This window comes from Sitodiplosis mosellana, unplaced genomic scaffold, assembly GCF_009176505.1.
Source record: "Sitodiplosis mosellana isolate CC-2019 unplaced genomic scaffold, AAFC_SMos_1.0 Smas_scaffold_6181, whole genome shotgun sequence".
Classification (NCBI taxonomy): Eukaryota; Metazoa; Arthropoda; class Insecta; order Diptera; family Cecidomyiidae; genus Sitodiplosis; species Sitodiplosis mosellana.
The window spans coordinates 1222100-1247835 of NW_022601422.1; the positions used below are offsets into that span (position 1 = coordinate 1222100).

At 36.4% G+C, this 25736-nt stretch overlaps 7 protein-coding genes across 10 annotated transcripts; 3 read left to right on the forward strand and 4 right to left on the reverse strand.

The window, feature by feature from the left end:
- Positions 1-733: 733 nt before the first annotated feature.
- On the forward strand, positions 734-4019 carry LOC129576402 (transformer-2 protein homolog alpha-like). 4 transcript variants are annotated; one of them, XM_055461512.1, is made up of 7 exons: positions 734-1006; positions 1227-1622; positions 2140-2253; positions 2358-2469; positions 2749-2877; positions 3278-3518; positions 3686-4019. In XM_055461512.1, exons 3-7 carry the CDS (start codon positions 2153-2155, stop codon positions 3697-3699), a joined length of 597 nt encoding a protein of 198 aa, XP_055317487.1. In that variant the 5' UTR covers positions 734-1006; positions 1227-1622; positions 2140-2152; the 3' UTR covers positions 3700-4019. The 4 variants fall into 4 exon arrangements, with proteins under 4 accessions (XP_055317487.1, XP_055317486.1, XP_055317488.1 ...); XM_055461511.1 differs by having other exon boundaries at positions 734-1622; XM_055461510.1 differs by lacking the exons at positions 734-1006; positions 1227-1622 and adding an exon at positions 1653-2030.
- On the reverse strand, positions 4009-7299 carry LOC129576393 (GATOR complex protein NPRL3). Its single transcript, XM_055461494.1, has 4 exons — positions 6401-7299; positions 5842-6266; positions 4608-5745; positions 4009-4362 (listed from the first exon to the last, which is right to left on the reverse strand). Exons 1-4 carry the CDS (start codon positions 6591-6593, stop codon positions 4208-4210), a joined length of 1911 nt encoding a protein of 636 aa, XP_055317469.1. The 5' UTR covers positions 6594-7299; the 3' UTR covers positions 4009-4207.
- Positions 7300-7530: 231 nt separating this feature from the next.
- Positions 7531-8523, reverse strand: LOC129576403 (probable prefoldin subunit 6). Its single transcript, XM_055461514.1, has 3 exons — positions 8318-8523; positions 7999-8099; positions 7531-7908 (listed from the first exon to the last, which is right to left on the reverse strand). The coding sequence occupies exons 1-3, from the start codon at positions 8388-8390 to the stop codon at positions 7684-7686; spliced, it is 399 nt and encodes a 132-aa protein (XP_055317489.1). The 5' UTR covers positions 8391-8523; the 3' UTR covers positions 7531-7683.
- Positions 8524-9206: 683 nt separating this feature from the next.
- Positions 9207-10076, forward strand: LOC129576225 (BTB/POZ domain-containing protein 6-like). The gene has a single exon (XM_055460934.1). The coding sequence runs from the start codon at positions 9207-9209 to the stop codon at positions 10074-10076; it is 870 nt and encodes a 289-aa protein (XP_055316909.1).
- A 3578-nt stretch (positions 10077-13654) lies between these two features.
- LOC129576404 (uncharacterized) lies at positions 13655-14611 on the reverse strand. The gene is made up of 2 exons (XM_055461515.1): positions 14211-14611; positions 13655-14092 (listed from the first exon to the last, which is right to left on the reverse strand). Exons 1-2 carry the CDS (start codon positions 14377-14379, stop codon positions 13863-13865), a joined length of 399 nt encoding a protein of 132 aa, XP_055317490.1. The 5' UTR covers positions 14380-14611; the 3' UTR covers positions 13655-13862.
- A 1138-nt stretch (positions 14612-15749) lies between these two features.
- Positions 15750-18033, forward strand: LOC129576397 (F-box only protein 39). Its single transcript, XM_055461504.1, has 7 exons — positions 15750-16096; positions 16168-16425; positions 16485-16587; positions 16743-16957; positions 17135-17395; positions 17462-17596; positions 17788-18033. The coding sequence occupies exons 1-7, from the start codon at positions 15995-15997 to the stop codon at positions 18025-18027; spliced, it is 1314 nt and encodes a 437-aa protein (XP_055317479.1). The 5' UTR covers positions 15750-15994; the 3' UTR covers positions 18028-18033.
- A 49-nt stretch (positions 18034-18082) lies between these two features.
- LOC129576391 (uncharacterized) lies at positions 18083-23921 on the reverse strand. The gene is made up of 4 exons (XM_055461483.1): positions 23796-23921; positions 22340-22934; positions 20570-20786; positions 18083-20425 (listed from the first exon to the last, which is right to left on the reverse strand). Exons 2-4 carry the CDS (start codon positions 22362-22364, stop codon positions 18268-18270), a joined length of 2400 nt encoding a protein of 799 aa, XP_055317458.1. The 5' UTR covers positions 22365-22934; positions 23796-23921; the 3' UTR covers positions 18083-18267.
- Positions 23922-25736: the final 1815 nt, after the last annotated feature.

The window sequence follows — 25736 nt, forward strand, 5'->3', positions numbered from 1 at the left end:
TAATTTTTTTTTGTTAAAAAATATTTGGTTGATTGTTTTGATTTTGCATCGAGAAAAAAAAAGACCGCAGAGCTTCGCTCCGCTCTGCGTTCTTGAGTTGTTAGTTACTTAATCTATTTTGTTGTTTCACAACAAACTATTTTTTGGCGCACTACATGAAATGTATTTCATCAAAGTAACTTTGAAGTAATATATTTATTTGCAAAATGAATTACAAGATCTTGATTTAATTTCTTTTTTGAAATATACTGCCTTTGGTTTAAATTATATAAATAATATGAGCATAGAATCTAAAATCAATTTAATTCTAATCAAGACTCAGAAAATATTATACGAAAAATTAATTTAATTTTTAAACAACATTTGATAATAAAAATTTGATTGGCGCTTTGAGATATTATGCACCTATTTGTCGTTAATGCACCTGTTTTAAGTTAAATAAAAAATATGAGCATAAAATTCAAATTCACCATAATTTGTTTCAACACTCAAACAGTATCTAGAAAAAAGAGCAGATTAGTAGCCCTCTAATTTAAATTCATCTATCAAACAGTAAGACACCAACAAAGACATAAACAATTCTGCAGAGTACTCAGAAGTAAACGAAAAATAAAATGCGAACTTGACAGAGTTGTTTGCATGAGTTTTCTTGTTTATTGATGCAGTAGCCAGTGTTTAGTTCTACACATAGACATGTTTATATTCCAATACATACAGACACATACAATACGGCTGAGCTTCTATTTGGTTGACACAACAGAGTGTCAGAAATGTCAAAACTACCTACACATGATTCACGTGGTGTACGATTCACTAAGTTGATTGGTTCTAAGAAACAAAAGTGTTTTGCATGCATAAGAGTTACAATATCCAAGCAAGATGATGTTATTGTTAGTGCGAGCACTTCGAGAATTCACGCGAACTGAAAAACACTCAACAATGTGCTGTGGTGCATGTGGTTAGTTGTAAAATGAAGCGTATATGTTTGGAGACGCTTGCATTTACGGTATGTTTACTGAAATGATTTCTATCAAACGCTGATCACAGTTTTTTTTTCATTTTTCTCTGCTTTGGGTCATTCGTTTGTGGCATGCCATTGCTACTGTGTTTTATTCGATGCTGTTTCTTTTTCTTCTTCTTCCCGCCTTCTTTTGCTCTCTCTCTCTCTCTCTCTCTCTCTCGCTCGCTATTATTTCTGCAATATGATTTCTGTCAACACATTGAAGTGTGAAATGAAGCTCAGCAGCAGCAGTGTAATATGGTCAGTTGAATCGAAGCGCACACATATACACAGCATAAACGGCAGCACCAGAAGAGTTGCCGACTCACGAATTCGTGATGTTTTTCAGTTTTTCGTATTCAAATGCATCTAACTGTAAACAATATGAAAGAGAGAACAACATTGATTGTGTAAGTAGGATTTTAGCCGGCGACACACAGCACCACGATTATATCGTAACGTATCGTAACACACACACAGTGCTTTGGACTAGAGCTCATCGATCGACTTGTGTTTCGTACATGCGGTCAACCGACAGAAGAAGCAATAAAACACACACCAAATTCGATTACAATTCCATTTTCTGACGATCAAAACAAAAATCTCGACTTTTCACTGAAATGTAAGTATATTAGAAAAATATCACAAGTAGCTGTAGAGGAATGTGAATGGAAATACATATTGTGTATTGGAAATAGTGTTGGATAAATCCAAATTCAATTGTGTGTAGACAACATGGGAACTACTCCATCGTGAGTGTCATTGATAGTTTCATGTGGTCATTTATTGCTCATGTTTTCGCCATTTCGTCGGAGTCGTATTTGGCAACCGTTAGGCTGACGCACAATATCGATAAATTGTTGCACTAACTAAACATTCACCTTTTGGCCGTCAACTAGATCATACGCTATTCGCTCACTTTTTGTCAATTCATAACTTTAACGTCAATGCAAATGCAACGTTTTCGTGACGAGCCGATTGCGCCAATCGCAAACGGTCTCTATGAGTGCACATACATTGAAAAATATCGGTAGTTTTTTTTTAAATAAAGTTTTTGAGTTTTTTTCATCTGTTTTTTTTTTTAACGTGAATCGTTTTTTGTTCTCTTTCTCTCTCTCGTTCTCGTTTTTTTTCCCCAGAAATTTGCCGACAATGGATTACTGCGATTTGAATCATTCCGAACGACAAATGCACAAAATGCGACCGCGTACACCACCACTGCCACCGCCAGTCTCAAGACGAAATCGCAGCCGGTAAACCGAATTTTTGATCTCTCGATTCGAACGAAACGATTTACATTGTGTGTTGTTTAACGGAATTAAACTTTGTTTTTCATCAAACCTATTTGCACCACCAGATCTCCACGAAGACGATATCGATCACCAATGTTGTTGCATCATGACTATCATCGTTCTCGCGACCGACCCATTGATCCCTATGATGACCCAAACCGGAACTCAAACTCACGTGTAAGCAATCAGATCAATCAAATATCGAAATCAATTTTTTACACACCCAATAAAAAAAAGAAAAATCAAAGCACGCCAAAATTTGGAGAAAAATCAGCATTCAATTAGTGCATCTTCATTTGAATAGTAAATGATGGCAAAAGCAAAGCAAACTGATTTCACAATATCTCCAAACGAATTCAATGCAAAATCAATCCAAAGTCAAATGAATCAAAGTGCAAAACCAAACAAAAATCCAAATCGATATCAATTTCAACTCAATTCAACTCTAATCAATAGGCACGACCGCAAGAGAGCCGCTGCATTGGTATTTTCGGTTTGAGCGAACGTACAACTGAAACGGACATCCGACGCATGTTCTCAAAGTATGGTTACATTGAAAACACCACGCTCATCTATGACAACAAAGTAAGTTCCGTTAACATACACATCTCGAACGTATATCCGATCTGTTGCACAGTGCACATAGTTGTTGTGAGTTTATTGCTTTTCGCATCCGCAGTGGATTTGTTGTTGTTTATTCCAAAGTTCAGCATCTATCATAAAATTAAACGTTCACATGGAAGACAAATTGTGATGCGTTCTCACGTTGACTTTGGTAGAGAAAAATGTGCGATTATTTAGGCGAAACGGTCGAAAAGTGAATGGAACGTTTCGTAAAGGAGTCGCTCGACAGTATAACACATTTAATTCCCGTCTTTTTTTTTTTCTTTTTTTTTTCAACTGTCCATTGGTTTATTAGAAAGTTTATTATTCTATAGAATATTGTTAAAATTGTTCAATTTCATAATGTTCATTTTTGTTACAGACTCGTCGATCGCGTGGCTACTGTTTCGTTTACTTTGAATCGATGAAAAGTGCCACTCGAGCTGTTGAATCATCGACCAATCTGCGCATCGATAACCGTTATGTTCGTGTGGATTATTCAATCACCAGTCGACCACGATCATCTGGCTCCTCTGATCGCTACAAAGATGAAGTGAACCGCTATGCCAGTGCACGCAATCGATCAAACCATCGACGTGTTCACAGCCCTTCGCCGCCTAGACGTAAGTATCTGATCAGTTTTTGCTCTTTTCTATTAATTTGCTATTGTTGAATGTGGATCAAGCATCACATACAGTCTTCCCCTGAAAAATTCCCCAAAATGACTACAATGCGACATTTTCTGTTGAAATCTTTTCTAATGTTTGAACAAATTTTCTCTTTCCTTCAGGCTACCATCGTTGAACGCTCATAGTTTCTAGCATCCATCGAACATTTTCATCAATCAAACTAAAATGTATCATCGAAAATCGCATTAGGAAACGCTGAAAATTCTAAGCAATCAACATTCAACTCAACAATGAAAAATTCCAACTATGAATCATTTCCATATAAGAAAAAACAAACAAACTCTACAATCAAGAGGGAAAAGGCCAAATGAATCTCGTTTTTTTTTTCTAAAAAATATTAGTCAAATATTTTATTCATTCTAACATATGTAATTTCTTTGAAATTTAAAATATATTATATAAAAAAAAACAATACAATTCTATATTTGAAACAAATAACAACGAGTTGATTTTGTAGTTGTTTATATTCTCTCTGAATGACCCACCTGAACTTGCTTTGGAACAATCTAGCGGTATATTTAAATTGTCGTGACGATTGACCAAGCGGCTTGTGTTTTTCTCACTCACTTCACAGCGACTTCTAATTGATATTAGTCGGTTTGATGCGTCAATCAATGTCGATGCTAGGTTTGTGTGTAAAGTGTTGCGATAGCCGGATCTTCTGTCTCGTAGATAATTAAAACATCACGAAATTTATCTAAAAGCTGCAGCAATTGTGAGCGTCTGAGATTTTCAAAATACATTATCTCTTCGAGATGGTGCTCACCCTTGAAATAACCTGAAATGATCACATTTTTTGTTCAGTTAATCATTTATCATTCATTGTTTCGTTAGAAAATTGTGAAATTTGCTAATGGTTAAAATCGATTTTTCTGTTGAAAATTACAGCGGATTCAATTTTGTATCAATTATATCCCAATTCCTAAGTATTTATGCCAATTAGCACTATCATCGATTAAATAACTAATCATGCTATTAAAAAAATACGATTTTAGTATGAAAAGAAACTGGTTTTCCACTAACCGGCTTGATATAATTTCACCATAAGTGTAAGATCCTCCACATTCGATGCGGCTGGAAGGTCTCTTACGGCGCTTCGCCCCGGCTCTTGGAACGCCATCAGTAGCTCCTTGATTTTATCATCATCCTCCATCGATGCAAGACTTTCACAATTTTCCGTACTCATTGTATCCGACTGACTGATACTGTAGTTGGATTTGTTGCTTGAACCAGCCGGAACACCCATGTGATCGGATATATTTGAATCGGCCCCAATTTCTGAATAATGATCTTCGCTTATCGATCGACAGCAGGAATTTTTTGGTACGGGCATTGGTTGACTCGATTCGATGCTCATTGGTCCAAATACTTGACCATTTTCGGCACCATTCGATAGTTCGGACGATTCGTCGAGTGTTTCCATTGAATCTTCCATATTAGATGGATTGTTTTGTGTAATGACATTTGCACTATCATTCACGGAATTTGTGCTGGCCACTGGTTCCACTGCCTTGATGCATTCTCCATGATCGGTTGGCATAAATTGAACGTATGTATGCAATTGCATTAGTAAATGATGTTGAAGCATCCATAGCACCATTTGTACGAGTGTACCCTGTTTGGTTGGATATTGTAACGGAGTGGTTAAATGGCCTATGGAAGTTGGCAACGAAAATTCACTGATGACTTCGAATAAGTTCATGGAAAATTTGGCATAAAATTTTTCGGCCAATGGTGAATGATTATGCAAAGGCGCATCCGGTGCGATAACATAGACATTTGTTTCGCATAATGGATAGATAATCGTTGCTTTGGCCCAATACACCAAATGACCCACCAATTCGTACACATGTTTGATGGCAAAATCTGCATCGGTCGCAATGTTTTGCAACGTTTTAAAAGGATTATAAGCGTTTAATAGTTTGGTTAGCATGACCGCACCCGATGGTGGTACACAATCCAGCAATTCAGTGTAGTCGACTAACAATAGCATGCCGTGATATGGTTTGAGCGATTTGAGGCAACGATCGATTGCCTCCGGTTCAACCACCACTCCCTTCTTGTGGAATTGATGCGCTTTTTGAGGTAAACAAAAACTCAACGTTATGAACTGATTTATGGTTATGTTTAGCAGGCCCGTCGAGCATAAATCTTGGTAAATCTGAAACGAATGGATGCATGAATTAAAATTGGATTTCACTTTTTTCTCTTTTCAAATTAAATGTAACATTCTTTTTGTACACAGAAAAATGAATACCGTTTTAAGACACAAAGCCAAAGAAGATCGTTCCAAAATCTGATCAAACGCTGTGATGCCACGCAATGAACGCCCTTCTTCAATGTTCTCGGCTACTTCATCGTGTGTCTTAAGGATGAGCTTCATTTCATCAGTAAGATAGCCGACGCGATTCTCCTCATACACCAAAGCATTTCCCAGTCGCTTGCTGAGTTCATAGTAGCACTTAACAATGGAATAGCTGGCTTGTGCATACAGAGCAAAAACAATGTTTATCAAAATCGATGAGCCGCTCGGTTCTTCTTTGCCAATTTTCGATTGCATCAGCGTCGGATGGGCCACAAAACGAACATCGTTCACTTTGAGCTCGAATTTTTGATTACATAATTCGGCTTTAACAGCAAACAATGTTGAAAGTACTTCATCTGTGAAGCCGGACAGTTGCCCTGTGTATTGTGAAACAGAACAAAAAAATATTGTTTATTCATTGCAACTGCTTTGAAACAAAAGCTAAACTGGAGAAAAAAATTCGATAATTCATTTAATATGTTCGTTGAATATGAGATGATGATCCGCTTACCTTGATGAATGTTCGATGTTTGTGGCGGTGGACTTTGTAAAATATCTTCTTGTGCGGGTATTGAGTATGGATTTCTTCGTTTATTCTGGTAACTCGTTTCATTCGATTCGACACGATATGGATATCGGAACAGTAAGCGATCGCCTTTACTGTCCGATTTCACCAAAATTATACTCAATGGATTGACCTCCATTTCGATCACACACTATCGGCAACAAACCTTTGTGCTCCAGCTGCTCTCTGTCTCACGTCGTGTACAAATACATACACACGCATACACTTTTAATCACATTGTAATCATGCCGTTCGATTTGTGTACATAAACGCACAAAGTAGATTCTGTTTGCCAATAGGCAAAAACTAACGCTGCCAAATTATTTTTTATATTTACTTATCGGACCATCGCATTTGTTTACACTGGTGAAAAGGTTTACGGTTTATTTTATTATCACTGTTTATGTGAATGGAAATGTCAAAATCGCTTTTCACGAACACAATCTTGTTGGCTTATCGCCTCCGAAATTTGACGCTTGTCGATAGATGAGCAACGTTTTATTATCGGCTGTATAACTAACTCGTTTGCTAATGACCAAAATCAAGATCAAGACCAAAAACAAGATCGGAAAATTCCAAAATATTTGCTCATCAATTCGATTTCGTTTATGCTACGAGTGCAGTTCAATTGACATCTACGGATGTTTTTCCACTCACTCTTGATATTGGGGCGAATTTTGATGATTTGAAATGTTCATTATTTTCAGATTTGGACAATGAACCAATTGTAAAATCTGCAAATGCAACAGACACGTTACAAACGACTCAACAACAACAAGGGATTAGAGTAAATTTACCATGATAAAGAGGCGAAACGTCAAACGTAAATAGTGAATGTCATGTGTGTGTGTGTGTGTGTGTGTGTGTGTGTGTGTGTGTGTGTGTTGTAGCGAACAATGCTTATCAGCGCCATCACGAGGCAAACTTTAAATTGCGAAAATGAATGAGACACTTTTTTTTGGTACAATTACGAGGTTTGGGTACAATTACTTTCGAACAATTCAATTTATGTGATGTTTTTCACAAGAACAGAACCACAATAAACAAAATTCCAATTGAAGAAAAGACAGGAATGATAGAATGTTAGAAATTTTATTTTTTTGAAAAATAAACACATTTTAATATGTTTTCGCACACGAAATTAATGCCATTGGTGAATTGAATCGATTAAATGATGATCATTATTCGAATATTATACAGTTCCGGATTGTTTGTTCGAAGATGTGTGTTTACTTCATGCCGGCAGCTGCCATAACCGCTTGATATTGTTGTTGCAGTTTTTGTTGTAATTTTTGAATATTTTCACGATGTTTATCCTGTTTCTTTTCGAGTTCTTCGATTTGATCATTGCATCGCTTTAATTCTTTCTTAATGTAATCCATACGTTTGCCCACATTCTGACGACTTTCATCGAGATCTTGTTTCACCAACACTGGACCGTACAATTTGTACACCTAAAATTCATAAAATAAATGCATGTAATCAAGAAACAATGTCATCAAATACAAACTACCATTGACTATGCTGTGCATTTGAAATCATACCTGATTATCATCTTTAAGCAGATTCAATTCCTCCAGAACGCTTTTGTTTTCATTGAGTTGACCGTCAAGCAATTCGCGTTGCTGCACCAGTTTGCTAAAATCTAAACATCAACAAAATATGCGTCAATCAGTGGGAAAATTGCATTCATTCAATTTCGATTTGCGTTAAACAGAACGAAATGTTCAGTTTCTTTTTTATTTCGCCCACACACACACACACATCGAAGTCAAGCAAATCCAGAGTATTATTTGACCATTGAAAACATGCGGCAAATTTTGGGCAGAGATTCAGTGACTAATTTTTATGAGTCACACTCACCTTTTTGAATGGCTTTGAACTGGTCCACCTCCGATTGCATCTTCTTTTCGATCGCCTTGCATTCCGCGTCCATTTTTGTGAGCTGGTTTTGTTTGCTTCAACTTTAATTTATTTCCAAAACGAATAGCAAGTGCGGAATATTTACTCCGTTTCGGGTTTCAGCGAATATACATGCAGCACACTTTGACAGATTTGCCGAAAAAAGTCATACATTGCGTTGAGCCATTCGCAAGTGGCGCCATCAATGTGTTTGCTAATGTAAACGATAGTTAAGAGACAGTCATATTCAATGCACAAATTAAGCTTTATTCATATTAGACCTGGACTGGGATTTGAAAATTCATATTTGGTTTGTTAAAGCTCCATATCGAATATTGAATGAAGTATTTTTTTTTTCCTTTCATTTTTAAAGAAATGTTCTCTTCTTCGCCGGAGAATGGTTTTTTTTTCTCAATTTTTCGTTGGAGTTTGGATTCTAGTTCGTTTCTATTCTTTTACACTTTCGATGGTTAGTGTAACACTTTTCAATACGGAATCAGCATTGGTTTCACCAACACACACATTGACAGCTCACATCACTTGAAACCGAACCGAATGTCTTGCCCTTTAACACAGCTAAGGATTGTGTTGCTGCTCCATTGAAATCCGTTAGATTTATTCAATGCGCGAAAAGAAGATAGACGATGTACACGATACGAATGTCATTTGTTTATAGCTCCGAACTCAATGCGTTCATTAGACAAATACTTTCGAATCTATCACCACCAAATAAATCAAGCATCAAAACCGTAACACAAAAAAGAGAAAGAATTATCGTTAAATAACAAATAAAAAAAAACAGAAAAAAGGTATATTCTACACAGATATCAATGTGAAAAAAAAAAGAACCATGAATTCCTACCGATGTTTGCCAAATAAAGTGTTATTTGGTGCATCGCCACCAACAATGGCGCCAACAACGACGACGACGACAACAGACACTTTGTGTCTTAATTTGCAAAAACTGTGGCTTAACGAGACAACTGCCGATATTCACTTTGTGGCTGACAACATTCGAAACGAATCACAATTGCTTCCCGCTCACAAATGCCTGCTGGCGGTGGATAGTTCAGTGTTCTATCGCCGGTTTTTCATCGATTTGGAAAAGGAAAGCAACATCGAAATATGTGACGTATCAGCCGAGGTGTTCTCAGTATTTCTGAGCTCTTTCTACCAGCACAAGATTGCCGTCACGGATCGCAACGTTTCCGATCTGATTTATTTGGCCAAACAGTACAATGCACACAATTGTATGACCCAGTGTGAACAGTTCTTGAAAGACAAGCTCACCACCGAAAATGTGTGCTATGCGTTTGAATTAGCGACCGTTTGCAACGACATGCAGATGTACCGCTCATGTTTGATGGTGATCGAAAAGAACTTTCGTCGTGTTTTGACAACCAATGGTTTTTTACACTGCAGCCACAATGTATTGAAGCACATTTTGTTGTCCAACATCGAGAACCGAGATGAATTCGCACTGTTTGAAGCGTGCATGCACTGGGCGAAAACGTCATTGGAACGAAACAATGTGGAACATAACAAAATGATGGATTGGCGTACGGAACTCGGCGAATGTTTCGAATTGATTCGATTTGGTGCGATGACACCACTGCAATTCATGAAGTGCGAAACGATTTACCCAGTTTTCACAACCGCTGAACTCACCGAAATCAAACTACGCATCATTTCATTGGCTGATAATGGCTTCCAGACGTAGATTCGACATTACTTGACGAAGTGTCAAACAAAATATGTAAAATGAAAATGTCGTTACTAAAGCATAAATAGTTGGTTCATTTAAAGATATCATTAGGATGGCATAATATAGTTTGTAAGCGAGAAACTACATTTTTGTATTTATGTAAACTGTTATCTATAATTTGTTGAAAACATTCAATAAATCAAATATGGTTGACCGTTGCCGGAATGTCGACGTATTTTCATTTCTCTCACATAAATATTGCTTTCTAGGAAATGGTAATGCTCAAATTTTCCACTGCGACGAATGGAAATGTAGATGAAAGAGGAAAGAAAGATTCTTAATAAACAATGAACCATCGTTCTGAAACTATACGTAGCAATGTGCGTCATCGTGAGCAATTGTGCGAACCGTTTACGCTGATCTAACATTGTCGCATACTCTCCGTATCTTCGCAATAAGCATGCGACACCCGCTAATTACAATTGGATAAATTACAATCAAGTAAAAGTTGAATCCTTCTTGCAAAAGGTCAATAGCCTACGCGACGAGTAACCTCTGTGTTACTCCCCACTCAAATCCACACAAAGTTTGATCTTCAAGTGATAAAATAGTTCTGCATAAATATGTAGAACGGTGGATTAGGTGGCTTCCGGCTCGTTCGCCACAGTTCTTGTCAGATAATCGATGAAGTCTTTATCCGGTTCATTCAGTTGATGTTGAGTTTTATTGCTGTGTTCGATGAAAAGTTTCAAAATGAATTGGCGAATATCTTTTGACCTCGAATGGATTTTTCCAAGTGCTTTTCGTAAAATGGTCGCAACCATGGAACATACTCCGAGCATGTATATGGAGTTTCAATACATTATATTTGGTACGGGCGTCTAACTCCATCTACGGATTTTTCCAGTAGTTGTGAATCGAGTAGACATATAACGATTTCAACTATTTTTGGGCGAAATTATCTCGAAAATATACAAAAATGAGTTATTTGTTATGCGAACGCTCACACGGCTACCGGAAATGTACGCGCAAATACACGCACTCGAGTGTATTGTAAATTTGTCATCTAGTAACCATTGCATGTCTACTGAATCAGTGCGTACATTAACAGTAGTCGTTTGAGCGTTCGCATGACAAATAACTCATTTTAGCATACTTTTGAGATAATTTCGCCCAAAAATAGTTGAAACCGCAACTCAATAGAACACAACTGCTGGAAAATTCCGTAGATGGAGTTAGACGTTTCAAATACGTCATGTTCTCGGTATGCCATGGAACAAAATCAATGATATATCCTCCATTGATTTCGTATATGATATCATCATAAGCACGAGCGGTTTTCCGAAAGCCTGCATCATCATAGTCAAAATTTACGGAGCACATGTACTCCGTGAATATATTGAAGCTCGATTGACTGAACAGATCATAGTCCGTACCAGGCGTTATGCCTCACTGAAATCCGTTGCAATAGCTCCCTCATTTCGTTGCAACCGATTTAACCCATGCGATTATATGCTTGCGTATTATCCATAGGTGTACAGTATTTACGAGAAAAATATCGACGCTTTTTGTGCATACCAATCACGCAACACCAATGCTAAGTACATAGAGCAAGAAAAAAAACGAAATAATGATAAATAAAGGATAAGATAGGGAAGGGAGCACAAGCAAAATGTAGAAAAAGGAAAGAGAAGGAAGAAAACTCAAAAAAGCGGAAAACAATCAGTTCAAATGAAAACTTATTTCAACAATCGAGAGTCCCTTTAATTGCATCCAAGGTATTTATTTGATTATGATATGACGCTATACCATTTCCGCATTGTTTTCCTCTCTATATGAATTTTCGAATTATTTTCCAAATAAGAATTAGTAAATGAATCGATACAAGTGATTTTACGTGCATTCGATTCATTTTACTTAGAACTGAAACGAAAGGAGCGAGACGTGATCTAACTTACAGTCATCACGATCAAATAGCTGATGGAAACGAATAAAATCTGGTCGGGCATGGATTGAATTCCCATATTTATTCAAAATTTTCCAGCATTAAATTCAGATCACTAGCAACGACACACCGCTTTGTTCCCAACGTCATCGAGAATATAACAATGCGATTGTTGGTAGCGGATATTTACCCATGTCGATCATATTACCAAGGATTGGCAAATATATGGTGGACCAGGCTCTTGTGGATATTTCTTAACGACAACTTCTTTCTTTATCCGTTCAACTATTGACACTTTTCGTTTTGAATTGTACAGCACTTTCAAGTGTTGCACCAATGCCAATAAAAACACACACACAATAATAAAACTAACGTTACTGCAATCATCGTTACTCTCGATTTGTAGACCTTTGACAATGAAAGCAAATAATTTGATCAGTATAATAATGATTCTGAAATAATTTCTTTTGTTGTATTTTGTTTTACTTTATTTCATCAAAACGTGATTCTTTATGCAACAAGTGCTTGAGTGATTGGACATATAGACATTTAAGTGAAGTGGTGACTGTATTCGATGGCCTGAATAAAATTATTTTTGAAAAAATGTAATGTTCTTTGCCGCATTCGACATGATTCTTAAGTACGTAGACCACACGAGACTAAATCATTTCGATTAATTATTTTGGTTTTTAAATTGGAATTAATAAATCTGGTAATGTAATTTTCACAGCCTTTTCAAATCATTTCACAACGTAGTACACCGTAGATAATGAATAAAAAATGCTACAGTAAAATCCATGATCAATCAATTTTAGATTAGCGGCAGCTACGGTAAGGTTTCATATAATCAGAATATCGCTTTTTGACGAACAAGAAGTAGCAGAAGTATACCAGTGCAATCCAGAAAAAATAAAATAAAATTAGGCAACAGAAACAATGGAATGATTGGAAGCAAATTACACGATTCAGCTTCAGAATAATGTTGACAAAGTGACCAATTTCAAGTGAGAAGAAAAAAATGTTTGTAAACAGAAAAAATAATGTTTTGTTTTATTCGCAAACTCAGTACTAACTCATTGGATGTTTATGTGGCTAAGCTTGAAGCAGCTATCGTAACTATACGATGATTCTGATACAAATGAAATAAATAGTGTATGTTTTCAATTTAAAGAAGAAAGCGTTCTGCATCAAATGGTTTGTTTATATATTGGAAGATTTGCTTTGTATACAATATTCTCGTCGCGATCTTTTTGTTTTTATTGAATGTTGTTGTTTTTAGCCACTGCTGATGCTGCTGTTCATCGTATGTGATGCATATGCGATCGGAATGTGTGAGTGAGTAACAAGGTTTTCAAAAAAACGTCATTACAATTTATTCTAAAGAGCATTTTTGTCATGAATAGTTGATTGAATTCATTGGAAAAATCGAATTTTATCAACAACAAAAAATCAGCAAAAAGAGCATAACATGTACCTTTTGTATCTCATTCTTGAGTGTTCTATAAGTTTTTGCTTCTATACGGAGTCAATTTTATAATAAACACAAATGTTTGTGTATACCAAAGGATGAAATTATGTTAGACTGTTGAAAGTTAATCTATCACTGAAATACAAACCAAACATTTCCTGATAGAAAAAGTCCTTTGAGTTATGCATGAAACCTTAATAACCCTTATATTTTATTCATATTAATATAGTCACACATACTGTATGTACATAATCCATACTGAATTGAAAATTCGGATGTGAATTTGTTAAGTGAATGGACACTCAATGCTTATCTCTATGATTATTTCATTATTCGAATGTTTCGTTGAGGTTATGTGTTTTGATGAACGACGATGAATAGTGGTTGTTTAGTTTTTCTTGCTGCGTGTTGTTCGAAAATTCATTACAAACTGAGGGCGACCAGCCTTAGTTGGTTTCTTCACCGCAAGCTTGGGTTTGGCTCTAGATGTCGATGTCGTTTTCGAAGTTGAAGCCGTCGACTTTTTCATTCCACTGGTTGATGGTTGTGCACTGTCGGTCAGTCCGTGCGGTACGCTCGAACGATCCAAAATCACCCTTGGTTGCATATTATTGGAGTCTGTGAAAAAATATCGTGCATTAGTTTTTCGCCCAATTTAGATGGCAGATGCTGTCATTCCAACCAATTGTTCACTCAATTGTTTTTCTTCGAAAATAAAAACAAAACGACAACATACCACGAATATCGGCATCTTTCTTCCAGTCGATCACATCGGTTGTTGTTCTGGTTTTTGACGACATGTTTTGCTGTTGTTGATAATCCCGGACCTCTTTTCTCGATATGCGAACAACGGGCCATCTTAAATCATTGGACGGTGATGTTGCCGCCAAAACTGATGCATCCATTTCGAAAACGTTTATATTCACGTTTATTTTTCTCACTCGTTAAATCTTTCGTTTGGTTTAACCAAACAACCAAGCACGTGTTGTATTCACCAAACTCAAACAGATGACAGACTGATTTCACAAGTTGTCGCAAAACAGTTGCCGCTCTTCTATGCTGAAATGTGTTCGCACTGCACACACTAGAACAAAACTGTAATCAGAATGTACGCGCGAACGAATGAACACACTGTTCCGAACAGCAGGACAGCAACACAGAAAAATGCAAAACAACACACAGCCTGTGTATGTATAGCAATGCGAGCACGAATAGTGTATCAGTTTCAAATTGAACGCTGCTCTCTGTATTGGTGTGAACACGGAGATCGTTTGATGCAAATTAAGAAACACAGAACGATGAAAATCTTTGAACTAGCCCGTGTTGCAATGGATTTGGAATCTATTGCGTCGATTCAATCAAATGTATACGAGAGAAATGTCACTCTGTGAGAAATTCAAATTCGTTTGAAGCGACTGTATCCATGGGTTTGTGACGTTTACAACCAAATTGTGAAGAGAAAAAAATATCATATTGGATCGAATCAAAACAATCCAACTCAAAAAATGACCCTGTATGTTGCAAACCACCAAATCTCTTTAATATTCTTCGGCTTTATTAAAAAGTATCAACCAAAATCTAATGAGATTCTTTATTAATGAATATTCCTTTGGAAATTTGCCTAAAATTTTTTAACATTTTCCCAATGAGCTTATCACAAGTGAGTATAAATGGTGAATAACATGCATTTTGTGTCTTGTGATATTTTACATAATCAAAACTGCTTGTTATCGCAATAAATTTCTGCAGTTTACCTAACCGTCTGGGATCTCGATTCGAATGATAAACAAGAAAAAGATACGATTAACGAGGTAGGCCAACCAAATGCTCACCCGTAACACCACTAAAAATCAATTGTATCCTTTGAAGGAAATTCTCGTGTCGAAAGTAAAGTCGGCAGTATATTTAGTGCAACTGATCCAAAAAAAAAATAGCAAAAAAACGAAGGATACATTGGTTTCTTATTTTCTTTAGCATTTGCAAACGAACAAACATATTCATAAATAGCAAATATCGTTGTTCGCTATAGCTGCTGATACACATCTGATCCTGATTGCTCGGCAATTAAGAAGTATTGTTCGAAAAAATTTAGTCTTTACTTTTACAAATCTGGCTACAATTGCTCTCATGGCTTGCACAACGCTTACAAGATTGATATTGCAAAATTCCCTATTGCGAAAATAGATGATTCAACGGTTTCGAGTGTGCAAACAAGTAGTGCCCAATCATTGTATGCTCCGTCCGAAAATATGCTTTGTATATTTAGAATGGGAACAATAAAAAAAAACGGCTTTACGTGTTTGCGCATGTTCGGTGAAATCAGCAACGAAAAAAAAAAACATGTTTTTGTTTTCGTGTTTGATCATCGTTTTGCTTCGATCTAAATGGGATTGAGTGAATTAGTAGTTTCGTGAAAAACTTTGCGAATGGCTCATATTTAGATAGCAAGTGGTTCAAGTTTTTGTTATAATTTTCGTTGTTTCCTTTCTTACTTGTACGCACTTGTATTTACTCAAACAAATGGAACGAATCCAAGCAGTAGATTGGCAGTCGCTGGACGATTTAATCATGGAAACAATATTCGAATTTTTGCCAATTCGTGATCGGTTCAACGCAAGCTTGGTGTGTATTGAGCGTCTTTTTTTTTAACAACGTTTCCTATATTTATCAAATGTTTTCTATTTTCCCATCAGGTATGCCGTCGTTGGGCATCATGTTTTGACTTGCCGAAGGTCTGGCGAAAGGTTATTATCGACGGACACTGGCTGACAAAAACTGTTTGCAACGATGAGGACAAGGTTCGTTGTTCCGATCGTGTTCTGGACTATGAACGAGCACTAAATTGCTTACAGCGTATCGGGCCACATATACGAAGTGTCAACATTTGCCAACTGCAAGACTTTGTCAGTTTGTATCAGCTCTTTGTATTGTTTGAATCATATTTTGTCAAGGTACTTTCCCGTTTATATCCTGAAATTTTTGTTGATTTTTACGAGCATTTTCATTTCAGATGCAGAATTCATCGCCAAATATTCGACAATTTGCATTCAATTTCCCCTGTGATCAACCACTCGAAATTAATCCGAATGGAATAAAACTCTTTGGCATTGGAGGTAAGAAATTGGTTGTTATTTTAAATTTGTGAATTTTTGGCACATAATTTATGCCCAAATCATTACAATTTGAAAACTTGAATAAATTTAAATGTAATAACGTGCGGTTAATTTTGTTTAAAATTACATTTAATCGTTTCATCAAATTTAATTAGGTCAGGTGATCGGTAGTTTTAGAAAATTGTTACCAAAAATGCAAAAACTATGCCAGCTCGAGCTGGTCGATTTGGTACTGGAGAGATATGAAGCTAACAAATTACTGGATCAGATGAGCATCAGTTTGAGCCATTCACTAAAGTTACTCTCAGCTGTTAATTTGACAAATTTCCATTGCCCGCTCCAGCAAATCGCTATGATGTCTAATTTAGAGGTTTGTGCCAATGTTCAAATTGATTTGTTTTCTCGATAACGTTATACTGTGAATTTTACAGACTTACAATGCTCTCTATAAATCTATGAATCTATAAATATTTGTGATTCTGTTCAATTGCCACCCGAATAATATTCGTTTTTTTTTTTGTTTGTGCAATATTCATTTTGTTTTCAGATATTGAAACTATCCCCACAAAATATTGATGATTCCATGCTTCATCTCATAGTTGAATCAAATTTGAAACACTTGCATATTGTACAAAATGAAAATACACCAAAAACTGTGATGCCATGCAGCGCCAAAGCATGGACACATTTTAAACAGCATGCAAGCGAACATTTGCAAGTTCATCTGGAGGCTATCTCAAAATATACAAACGGATGCGATCTATTGATACAGCCTGAAGCTCCCGTTCATTCCATCACATGCAAAAATGTAAAAAAAAAGCATCAAAATTATTTGTATAGGAAAGAAATTAACAATAATCTCTCTTCTTTTCAGGCCAAGAGAGGCGTAATCAATAAAATCATTGGAAATTATGGAAGCAGCGTCGTGATTTATAGTGATCAAAGCTCAACACTTGGTGATATCGATCTCATTGAGATTGTGTCAGGATGTAACCATTTGTCTACCTTGGTAAGGAAATTGCCTTTGCTGACTTTTATTTTTGATGCTTCTAAATGAAATGCGTGAAAAAAAATTCATTTCAAAATTGTCTCTTTCAATACTTACGACTCAAGCTAAAGTTCAAAGCTTCTTTAGAAGCGATTTCCAATCTAATTCCAAATTTAAATAAAGTCTTTTTTCCTTCTTTAAATTCAAAATAGAAAATCTTGAGACCGATAACAACTGCCGCTTTGCTTGTGTTGGCTGCAATGAGTGAAAATTTGCAAGAAATTTCGCTGAATAAATCGAGTGCCATCGTGAAGCATGACGATTGGATAAAGGAGTTCTGCTTGAATAACGGCTTGGATCATGCGAGTATACAAGAAAATTGTGTGTCTTTAAATAGTGTTGAACATGTAATTTCAAAGCAATTTTCGAAACCATGGCGATTTCTAATCTAAAATGTTGACAAACAACTAAACAAGTTGAAATTAAACGAAAGGAACACTCAGGATATGTTAAAATAAGATAATCGTTGCTTTATTTTCTCCATTGAATAAATAAATAAATTATTGTTTACAGTGTTGTAATAAATTCTTTAAATAAATTCCAAATTTTAGTAGCTACATAAACGTAATGGTTTATTCGATAGTGCTAAAAAAAAGTGATGATTTAATTGGGGTCATATAAAAATGTGGTAATTATTCTTCGTGTGATGATGATGGTGATGGTGATGGCATAAAATGAGATGCAGATGGATCGATGCCATTATGGTCAACAATGGAAGATATGCTTGCTTGGTTCAATGCAACTGCGTTTGTGGAGTTGGCTTGATTTTGTTGTAATTCATTCTGCGGTAAATAATCCTTCCACGAGCGAAATAGGTAACGGGTAAACTTTCGAAGTTGTCTAAATTTGCAGTACGTACCTTCGGCCTGTTCCAATTGCTGCGTCTGAATAAGAAATCCCTTCTCTTTAAAAGTCTTTTCCAAATTTTCCCGTTGCATTGATCGCTTCGACTTTCGCTTTCGACTGCTGTGATAATTGCTGTTTTGTTTTGAATGTTGGAGTTGATGTGGTGACGGTATTGCATTCTGTGACGATGGAAGAATGCCAACGGAACTTGGTGTGCTCATTTCCGGTATTTGCAATAGTTCGTTACTCAATCCAAATGATGGAGGTGGAATATCCGTGGGTGCTATTTTCTGTCCGGGTGTATTTAAAAATGCTCCGGCACTCGAGGCCGACATTAAACTCGATTGCTTAAGACTTTCACGTGGAAAAAACTCATATCCTCGAATGGATTTGTCACCGGTGCCGCTGTAATAACGGAAATTTCCGCCAGCATCAACAGATAACATTTTCTTTTCTTGTAAACTGGGCTTTGCACCGCCGGTGAACTTGAACTTACAAATACTCACTTCAGTCGCGTGATTCGGAGTCGAGGATTCTGGCACAGGTGGAATGAATATTGCCGATCGCTTTCTCTTTGGTGCATTTGGATTTTTTTGATTTCCCTGCGATGTAGACGCCGACATTGACGTTTTATTTCTGCTCGAATTCATCGCTGTCTGTGTTGATTGACCTGTATCTGAAGTCGCTGAGCTATCTTCTTTTAGCAATTGCGACATTTTTTTTGGAACTAACATTCGTTTTTGTCTCATTCGTGTTGGATTTGCATCAACAACTTCGGTGGTTTCAGTTTTTGGCGCATCACTCGTTGAAATTTGACCGTAACTGGATGTTGTTGTATTTGGATTTGAGTTTGCATTTGCGATTTTTTGTAGGTACAAAACCATTGGATTCAAAAACATTCCGGAACTTTGCCAACAATTATTGATATCGCTTCCCATATTGATTCCACCACCTTCGGGTAACTCGTGCTTATTATCTAAAAGTGCTGTCTGGAAATTCGGTAAGGCCATTTTAAGATTGCGTGGAAAATTCGCGGCGGTGAGTGGATCGTTGATGGCTAACAAAGACATTTCTGGCTTGAAATCGGCCAATTTTTCGCTATCTGTCATATCTTCATCGGATACAACAGTCATCACGTCACTATCATAACGATCTCGAACGCACAAATTCAATGGTTCTTCACCATTATGTTTGGCACCATGATTCAATGACTCCTCCGCATCGTCACCACTTTGGGTTAGTCTTCGTTTCAGCAACGATCGTTTGAGCGCCACCTCTGTGTTGTTCGACACTTCCATCTCTGTTTCGTCGGTTTTTTGATTCGGAAACACTGTACCATAATTTTTATAGATCAAATGACAAATATCAGCCTTTTTCGGCTTTCGTCCACGGCGCGGTTTGAAATTGTCCAGTGTTATTTCGCCCATATACGGTAAGTCATGCGTTGTCACCTTTGAACTTTGTTTTGATGCAATTTTCGGCTCATTTTCCAGCCTTGAATGTGACGCTTTACCATTTTGATGCTTGGATGTCTTTTGCATCCACATTTGCGTCGATTTGTCCGAATTTGAATCCATGTGCTCATGATCAGTTGTGGGCGTATGTTCACTCGAAGGTGCCACCGGTGATGGTAGAGTTGCAGTTGCAGTTGCCGTTCGATCCTTTGGACTCGATTTCACGCTGCCGCCACCACCAAGAGTCATCTCTTTGGTGTTGTGAAATTGATTTTGAGTGGCTTCATAGTGCTCGAGATACTCTTGCGGAAGCGCTTGATGATGGAAACGTAATTTAACATTTCCCGATTTTCTCACTCGCGCTTTTTTATTGTACGTTGATGGCGACGTTTCGATTGAAGTCAACGTATTGCCACAGTCGGCTATCGAATCAAATTCGTTCTGATTGTCATCTAATGCACCCGATATAAGCGGATCATCTGAATGCCTCCTTTAGTACCAGAACGAAATGAAAATTCAGTTTATTGTTTTGTTAATTGTAAAATAATCGAATGAGTACATTTCACAAGGCATTTTTTTATGGCTTTGGATTTTATTTCTATGTATTTAACGTCATATAGGCTCAAACACTTACAGTAAATTCGATCCGATATTCGTGTTGGTTGTGTTCCATTGGAATGCATCGGTGGTGTCTTCCAATTTAATTGATGTTGGTAACGTTTCAAGTTCTGGCGTTCGACCCAATTTAATGCGATCAAATGCTGATTCGTTGTTCGTTAAAATTGAATCTTTATCACATCCTGTTTGCAGCAATGTCAATTCGTCACGAGATATATCTTGCATGCTAGGTCCTGAAAATGGTCCAAATTCGAAATGGTTGAACGAAGCGCAGAAAAAAGAAATACTTGAAATGTGAAAATACTTAAATATGCCAAAATTGCTTAGTGTCGATTATGGCTCATAAAAAAAAAAAATAGTCGTCGACGTTGTTGTTGTGGCTGTAAGCGTTTCTTTTGCTCGTAAAAATAGTGAGCAGGAGAGAGATAGAGGTAGAGAGAGAAAGAGAGAGAGATGATCATAAATGAAAGAATTTTTTTCCAACCAAAATAACAGAACTATTTTTTCTCGAATTATGAAATATCGAGCACATCGTTCCGTCACTGAAACAAAAATAAAACGTACTCGCTTGAGCGCGATTTTCTTTTTTGATCGCTTTTTTTCCCTTGTGTGTCATATGTTCTTCGTTCGTTTGCAATAAATTAACAAGGCGTTCTTTTTTTTCTCTTTCGTTCCCATCTAAATTGATCGTATAGCTGCATTCTCCCGTTTTAAGTGAATCGTTATGAACTGTGAGCATTGTGCGTTCAAGTGTCTTTGCATCGAATAAGCATTCATCAAAAAGCCAATCACATCGAAAAATGAAAAGAAAAAGAAAAAACACCCGAACACTTCTCGTTCAGACGATGATTCGCTGAGCAACTGCCCGAAGATTAAGCGATATTGAAAAATAATTCAATTTAGGAAATTTGCCAAAATCAAACCGTTAAATTCGTATAATTCCCGTTTATGTATATAAATGGGTATATAATGTTTTACCGCATTATATAAGCTGAAGTGGCAGTCAGCAACGGAAAATGATGTATGTGAGAGAAAAAAGAAAATCAGAAAATCTGAAGCGCTCCAATTGAAATGTTGGCGTGCAGTTGGTTGGAACATGTTTTCGAAAAACAAAAAACGGAATACAAAAAAAACGGAATCTCTCCCACACACACTGAAAATTGCGAGAGAAAAAAATGGAATTGGTTTTAGCAGCATCCTTTCTTTCTATCGTTTTCTCGTTCGACCAATCGATTTCGATCGGCTAAACACTACTTTTGGATCAAACGAAATGATTTCGACAAATTCGCAGTCGGTATACGAATAATAGAACCGAAAACAGATTCTATACGCAAAAATTGGGCACAAGCATATAGTCCCCGAAAAAAAAAGAAATATTTATGCATAGGGAAAGTATGTGTGCGTGTGTATTCTGTCTCTTTTTTGGCTTGTACGGCCACAGTCATAGGCATAGTTAGTGAGTCCGCCAGCACATTAATAGTCGTCGAGAAACGATCACACTTTTGAAATATTTGCCAGCGTAAGAGCATAGCAATGGGCTATGTTCAATGTGAAATATATAAAATGAAAAAAAAAAAACTGTTCGTCAATCCACTCGAACTCCTTCTATCTCTCTCCAACTCCTTCATCAAATGCTTAAATGATTTATTTGGAACGCAGTATCGTTGGTGGTTGTAGCTGCGCTCGCGCACATTTTTATGGCTGTACAACTCCTTTGATTCGGCACAGTGCGAATATTTTTGTGGTGAAACTGTTTTTCCAGTAGTTTGTATTAAATCAAACTCACCTGAAAACAATAGTTCCGGCAGCATTGCTTTCGAACTGCGAACCGCAGAAATTCAATTTTTCTCCACTGTCCTTTCGCTCGATTAACTTAGCTACGATCCTTTTCAGACCATTTCGAAATAAACTGATGATGAAAATCCAATTTGAAGAAATAAAATGATCACTCTCTGTATTCCTATCCGTGTGGCAATTCCAATTTGTGTTGTTGATTTTATCCAAGAATGAAGGAAGAAAAAAAATGGTCACCAAATGTTATTTTATCAGTTCTGATTCAGCGTTTACTGTGTGCACATTCTCTTATTTTCACGAATTTCACACCCACTTGCACGACATCAACGTTTTCACACTTTTCCTCTTTTCTTTCTCTTTCTCTTTCTTACTGTTCGTACTCTCGTATTTTTACAATGTCTCTCAGCTCCAAATTCACAGACAACACAGCATTTGATGCATTTTTTTTTTAAATGATGATTTCTTTGATAGTTTCTTCAATTGAATTGTATTCCTTGAACCTTGAATCACCTGAACTAAAAACTACTGGATCACAGCATGTAAAAGAATACAATTTTCCATGTTTGGCCGAACACACACTAGCCGTCCTACGTCAATTTTAATAAAAATCAAAATTTCATTAAATATTTTTACTCCAGCATATTTTCTCTTCCATAAAATTGTCGTCACTTGATATGCCCCTTATAGTTTAAGTGCCATGGATTTTCCGCGTTTTTCCTGTTCGTTTCCTTCCTTGAAATTAAAAACTAATTCGCACAATCACAGATCTATAACCGACAACGATATATAGAGAAGATTGAGCCGACTCACTGCGATGTCGCATAACACTAAACTAAATTTGTAAAAATCAAAATAAAATTCCCGATATGTGTGTGTGTCTATACATAAGTAACGGCATTTCTATGTGTATTTATGAAAAAAAAAAAAAAAATTTGCTTTTCGTTGTCGATTTGTTGTTGTTATTCATTTTGGTAGTACTATAAGTAAGAGCATGAGATATTTACGAGAAAGAAATAGAGTGCCTTTATAAAAATATACCGTAGACGGTGTGCTTCTTTGCACCGATACATTTATAAACACACTCATCTATACACGCCGACAGGCGAACGAGAGATGATTTTTCATTCCTGTAAAGCAGATAAAATGACTGTGTGCATGTAGCACGGCACATGTTCATGTTAGTGAAAGAGCGCGCGCGCGCGCGCGCGCACGAGAATGTGAGAAAATTCAGTCTAATTTTGTGTGTGATTTTTCATTCAAATTTTATTTTTATTCGGCTACACACATATGGTGCTACACCGAGAATGTGCTTTGAGATCGAAGCAAGTCATTCACCACATCGATACATATAGCTCGCAAATCAGGCAGTGTGTTAAGAAAAAAAAAAAACGGAAAATCATATTAACATTTCGAAAATGTTACATACCAGTCCTTGACATAAATCATACCTTCATTTTACATTTACAGCGATTAATTCATTTTGTGTAACTATAATGAACACACCGACGTGTAGAACGTTCTTGTTGTTTCATTTGGCCAACTCTTTGAAACCAACCGATAAAAATCTATTTTTTTCATTATTTTTTTACATTTTTTTTTTCTATAAATTGATCAAATTTTTAGATTTATGGTGAAGAATTTTTTTTTTTTTTTTCATATTAAATCTCATTGAAATTCTCTAAATATATCAAGCGCATATATGCTATAAACTCTCGTCCCAAATTTTGATTTGTTTTCACTTTGTTTCTTCACAAATTATTTTTCTTCACAAACAGTTTAGAAATATAATCAAAATGAAGGAAAAAAAATATTGAGAAAAAAAAAAACAGTGGAAAAAATCAAAATTCGTTCAACAGCAAACCAGTATTAAACTCAAGTAAAAAATTCAAACGTTCCCGTGACCGGTTGGTTTTTCATTTGAGCGCTGCCTTATAGTTCGCTAAACTTCGAACTTGCATCGAACAGCATAAATGACGGCCTTTATAGAAGAAAAACCTTTCCTACAAAACCTGTGCGCAGAACACAAACACAGAAATTTTTTAGTCAAAAGGCGAACAGCAAATTTGCGAGCGCAAAAGCATAACAGGCCTACTTATACGGAGTTTGCATGCTAGTAGGCTTGTTATAAATATAATGTAAATATATTAGGTTTTTGCGCTCGCAAATTTGCTGTTCGCCTTTTGACTAAAAAATTTCTGTGTTCGTGTTCTGCGCACAGGTTTTGTAGGAAAGGTTCTTCTTCTCAGGCCGTCAAATAGCTTCTGGCATTGGTATATAATTGCTGGCTTATTGCCGCAAGGATTTGTCGTCGGTCCGCACATTATACCACCACAGTGGGTGCAGTTTACCGCTCAATAATGTACGAAACGGAACAGACAGACACAGATTCATGCTATGCACTGAATGTTGTTATAGTCTGTTCCGTTTCGTACTAGAGAGGCTGGCTCTTACGAGAGTCACGATAGGGTAACAACTATACGCACAACAATTTTTTGGTTTTACATTTTTTGGATATACGCGCCAAGTGCTGCCAATGCTTTTTTCATGTCCCATTTCACCGATGTTTGAACTGATTTCTACCTATCTTCCAAACTGTATGTTTAATTATCTTTCGATTTTTTGACCTTTTGATTTGGGCCTTTAATTTTTTTTTTTAATCGGACAATGGTTTAATATTCAAAATTAAAAAAAAAGAATTTCATTACACACTGAGAAAAGGCTGGAAAGAAATATTCCAACCTTGCGTTGTAAATGTTGTCATTGCAGACGATTTTGTGAATTGTCCAACCATGGTTGGAATTTGAAAAGTGCGAAAATGCTATCAATATTCCAACCATGGTTGGACAATTCACAATATCGTCTGCAATGACAACATTTACAACGCAGGGTTGGAATATTTCCTTCCAGCCTTTTCTCAGTGCAGATATTGAATAAACAACAATTTTTTGGTTTCATTTTAATTGCATGGTAAACAAACACACGATATCTGAATGACGATAAAAATATATTTTTTCTAGATCCTAATATATATGAGTTGTCTTCCTTTTTGCATTCTTAAATTTTATCCTAGTCTTATTACCAATTTTGACATAAATTACAATTGGAAGAAATTGAATGTGATACATATCGTGATAATTTTTATTTACATTTACATTTACAAATTTTAACATGTATATCCCGAACTAAAATTCAATATTCTATTCTGCCTCTTGTCGTCCAGCGGGCGAATTCGATCTTGAATGTTATTGTTTTTAACATAAAAAAAGTTCGGATGTGTTTTGTTTTAAATATCCGAATTTGGATTGCGTGAAACAAAAGAGAAACAGAAATTCATTTGAAAGATAGTCTGCCAAATATGGATACATACATGCGGGTGGTATCAACTTTTC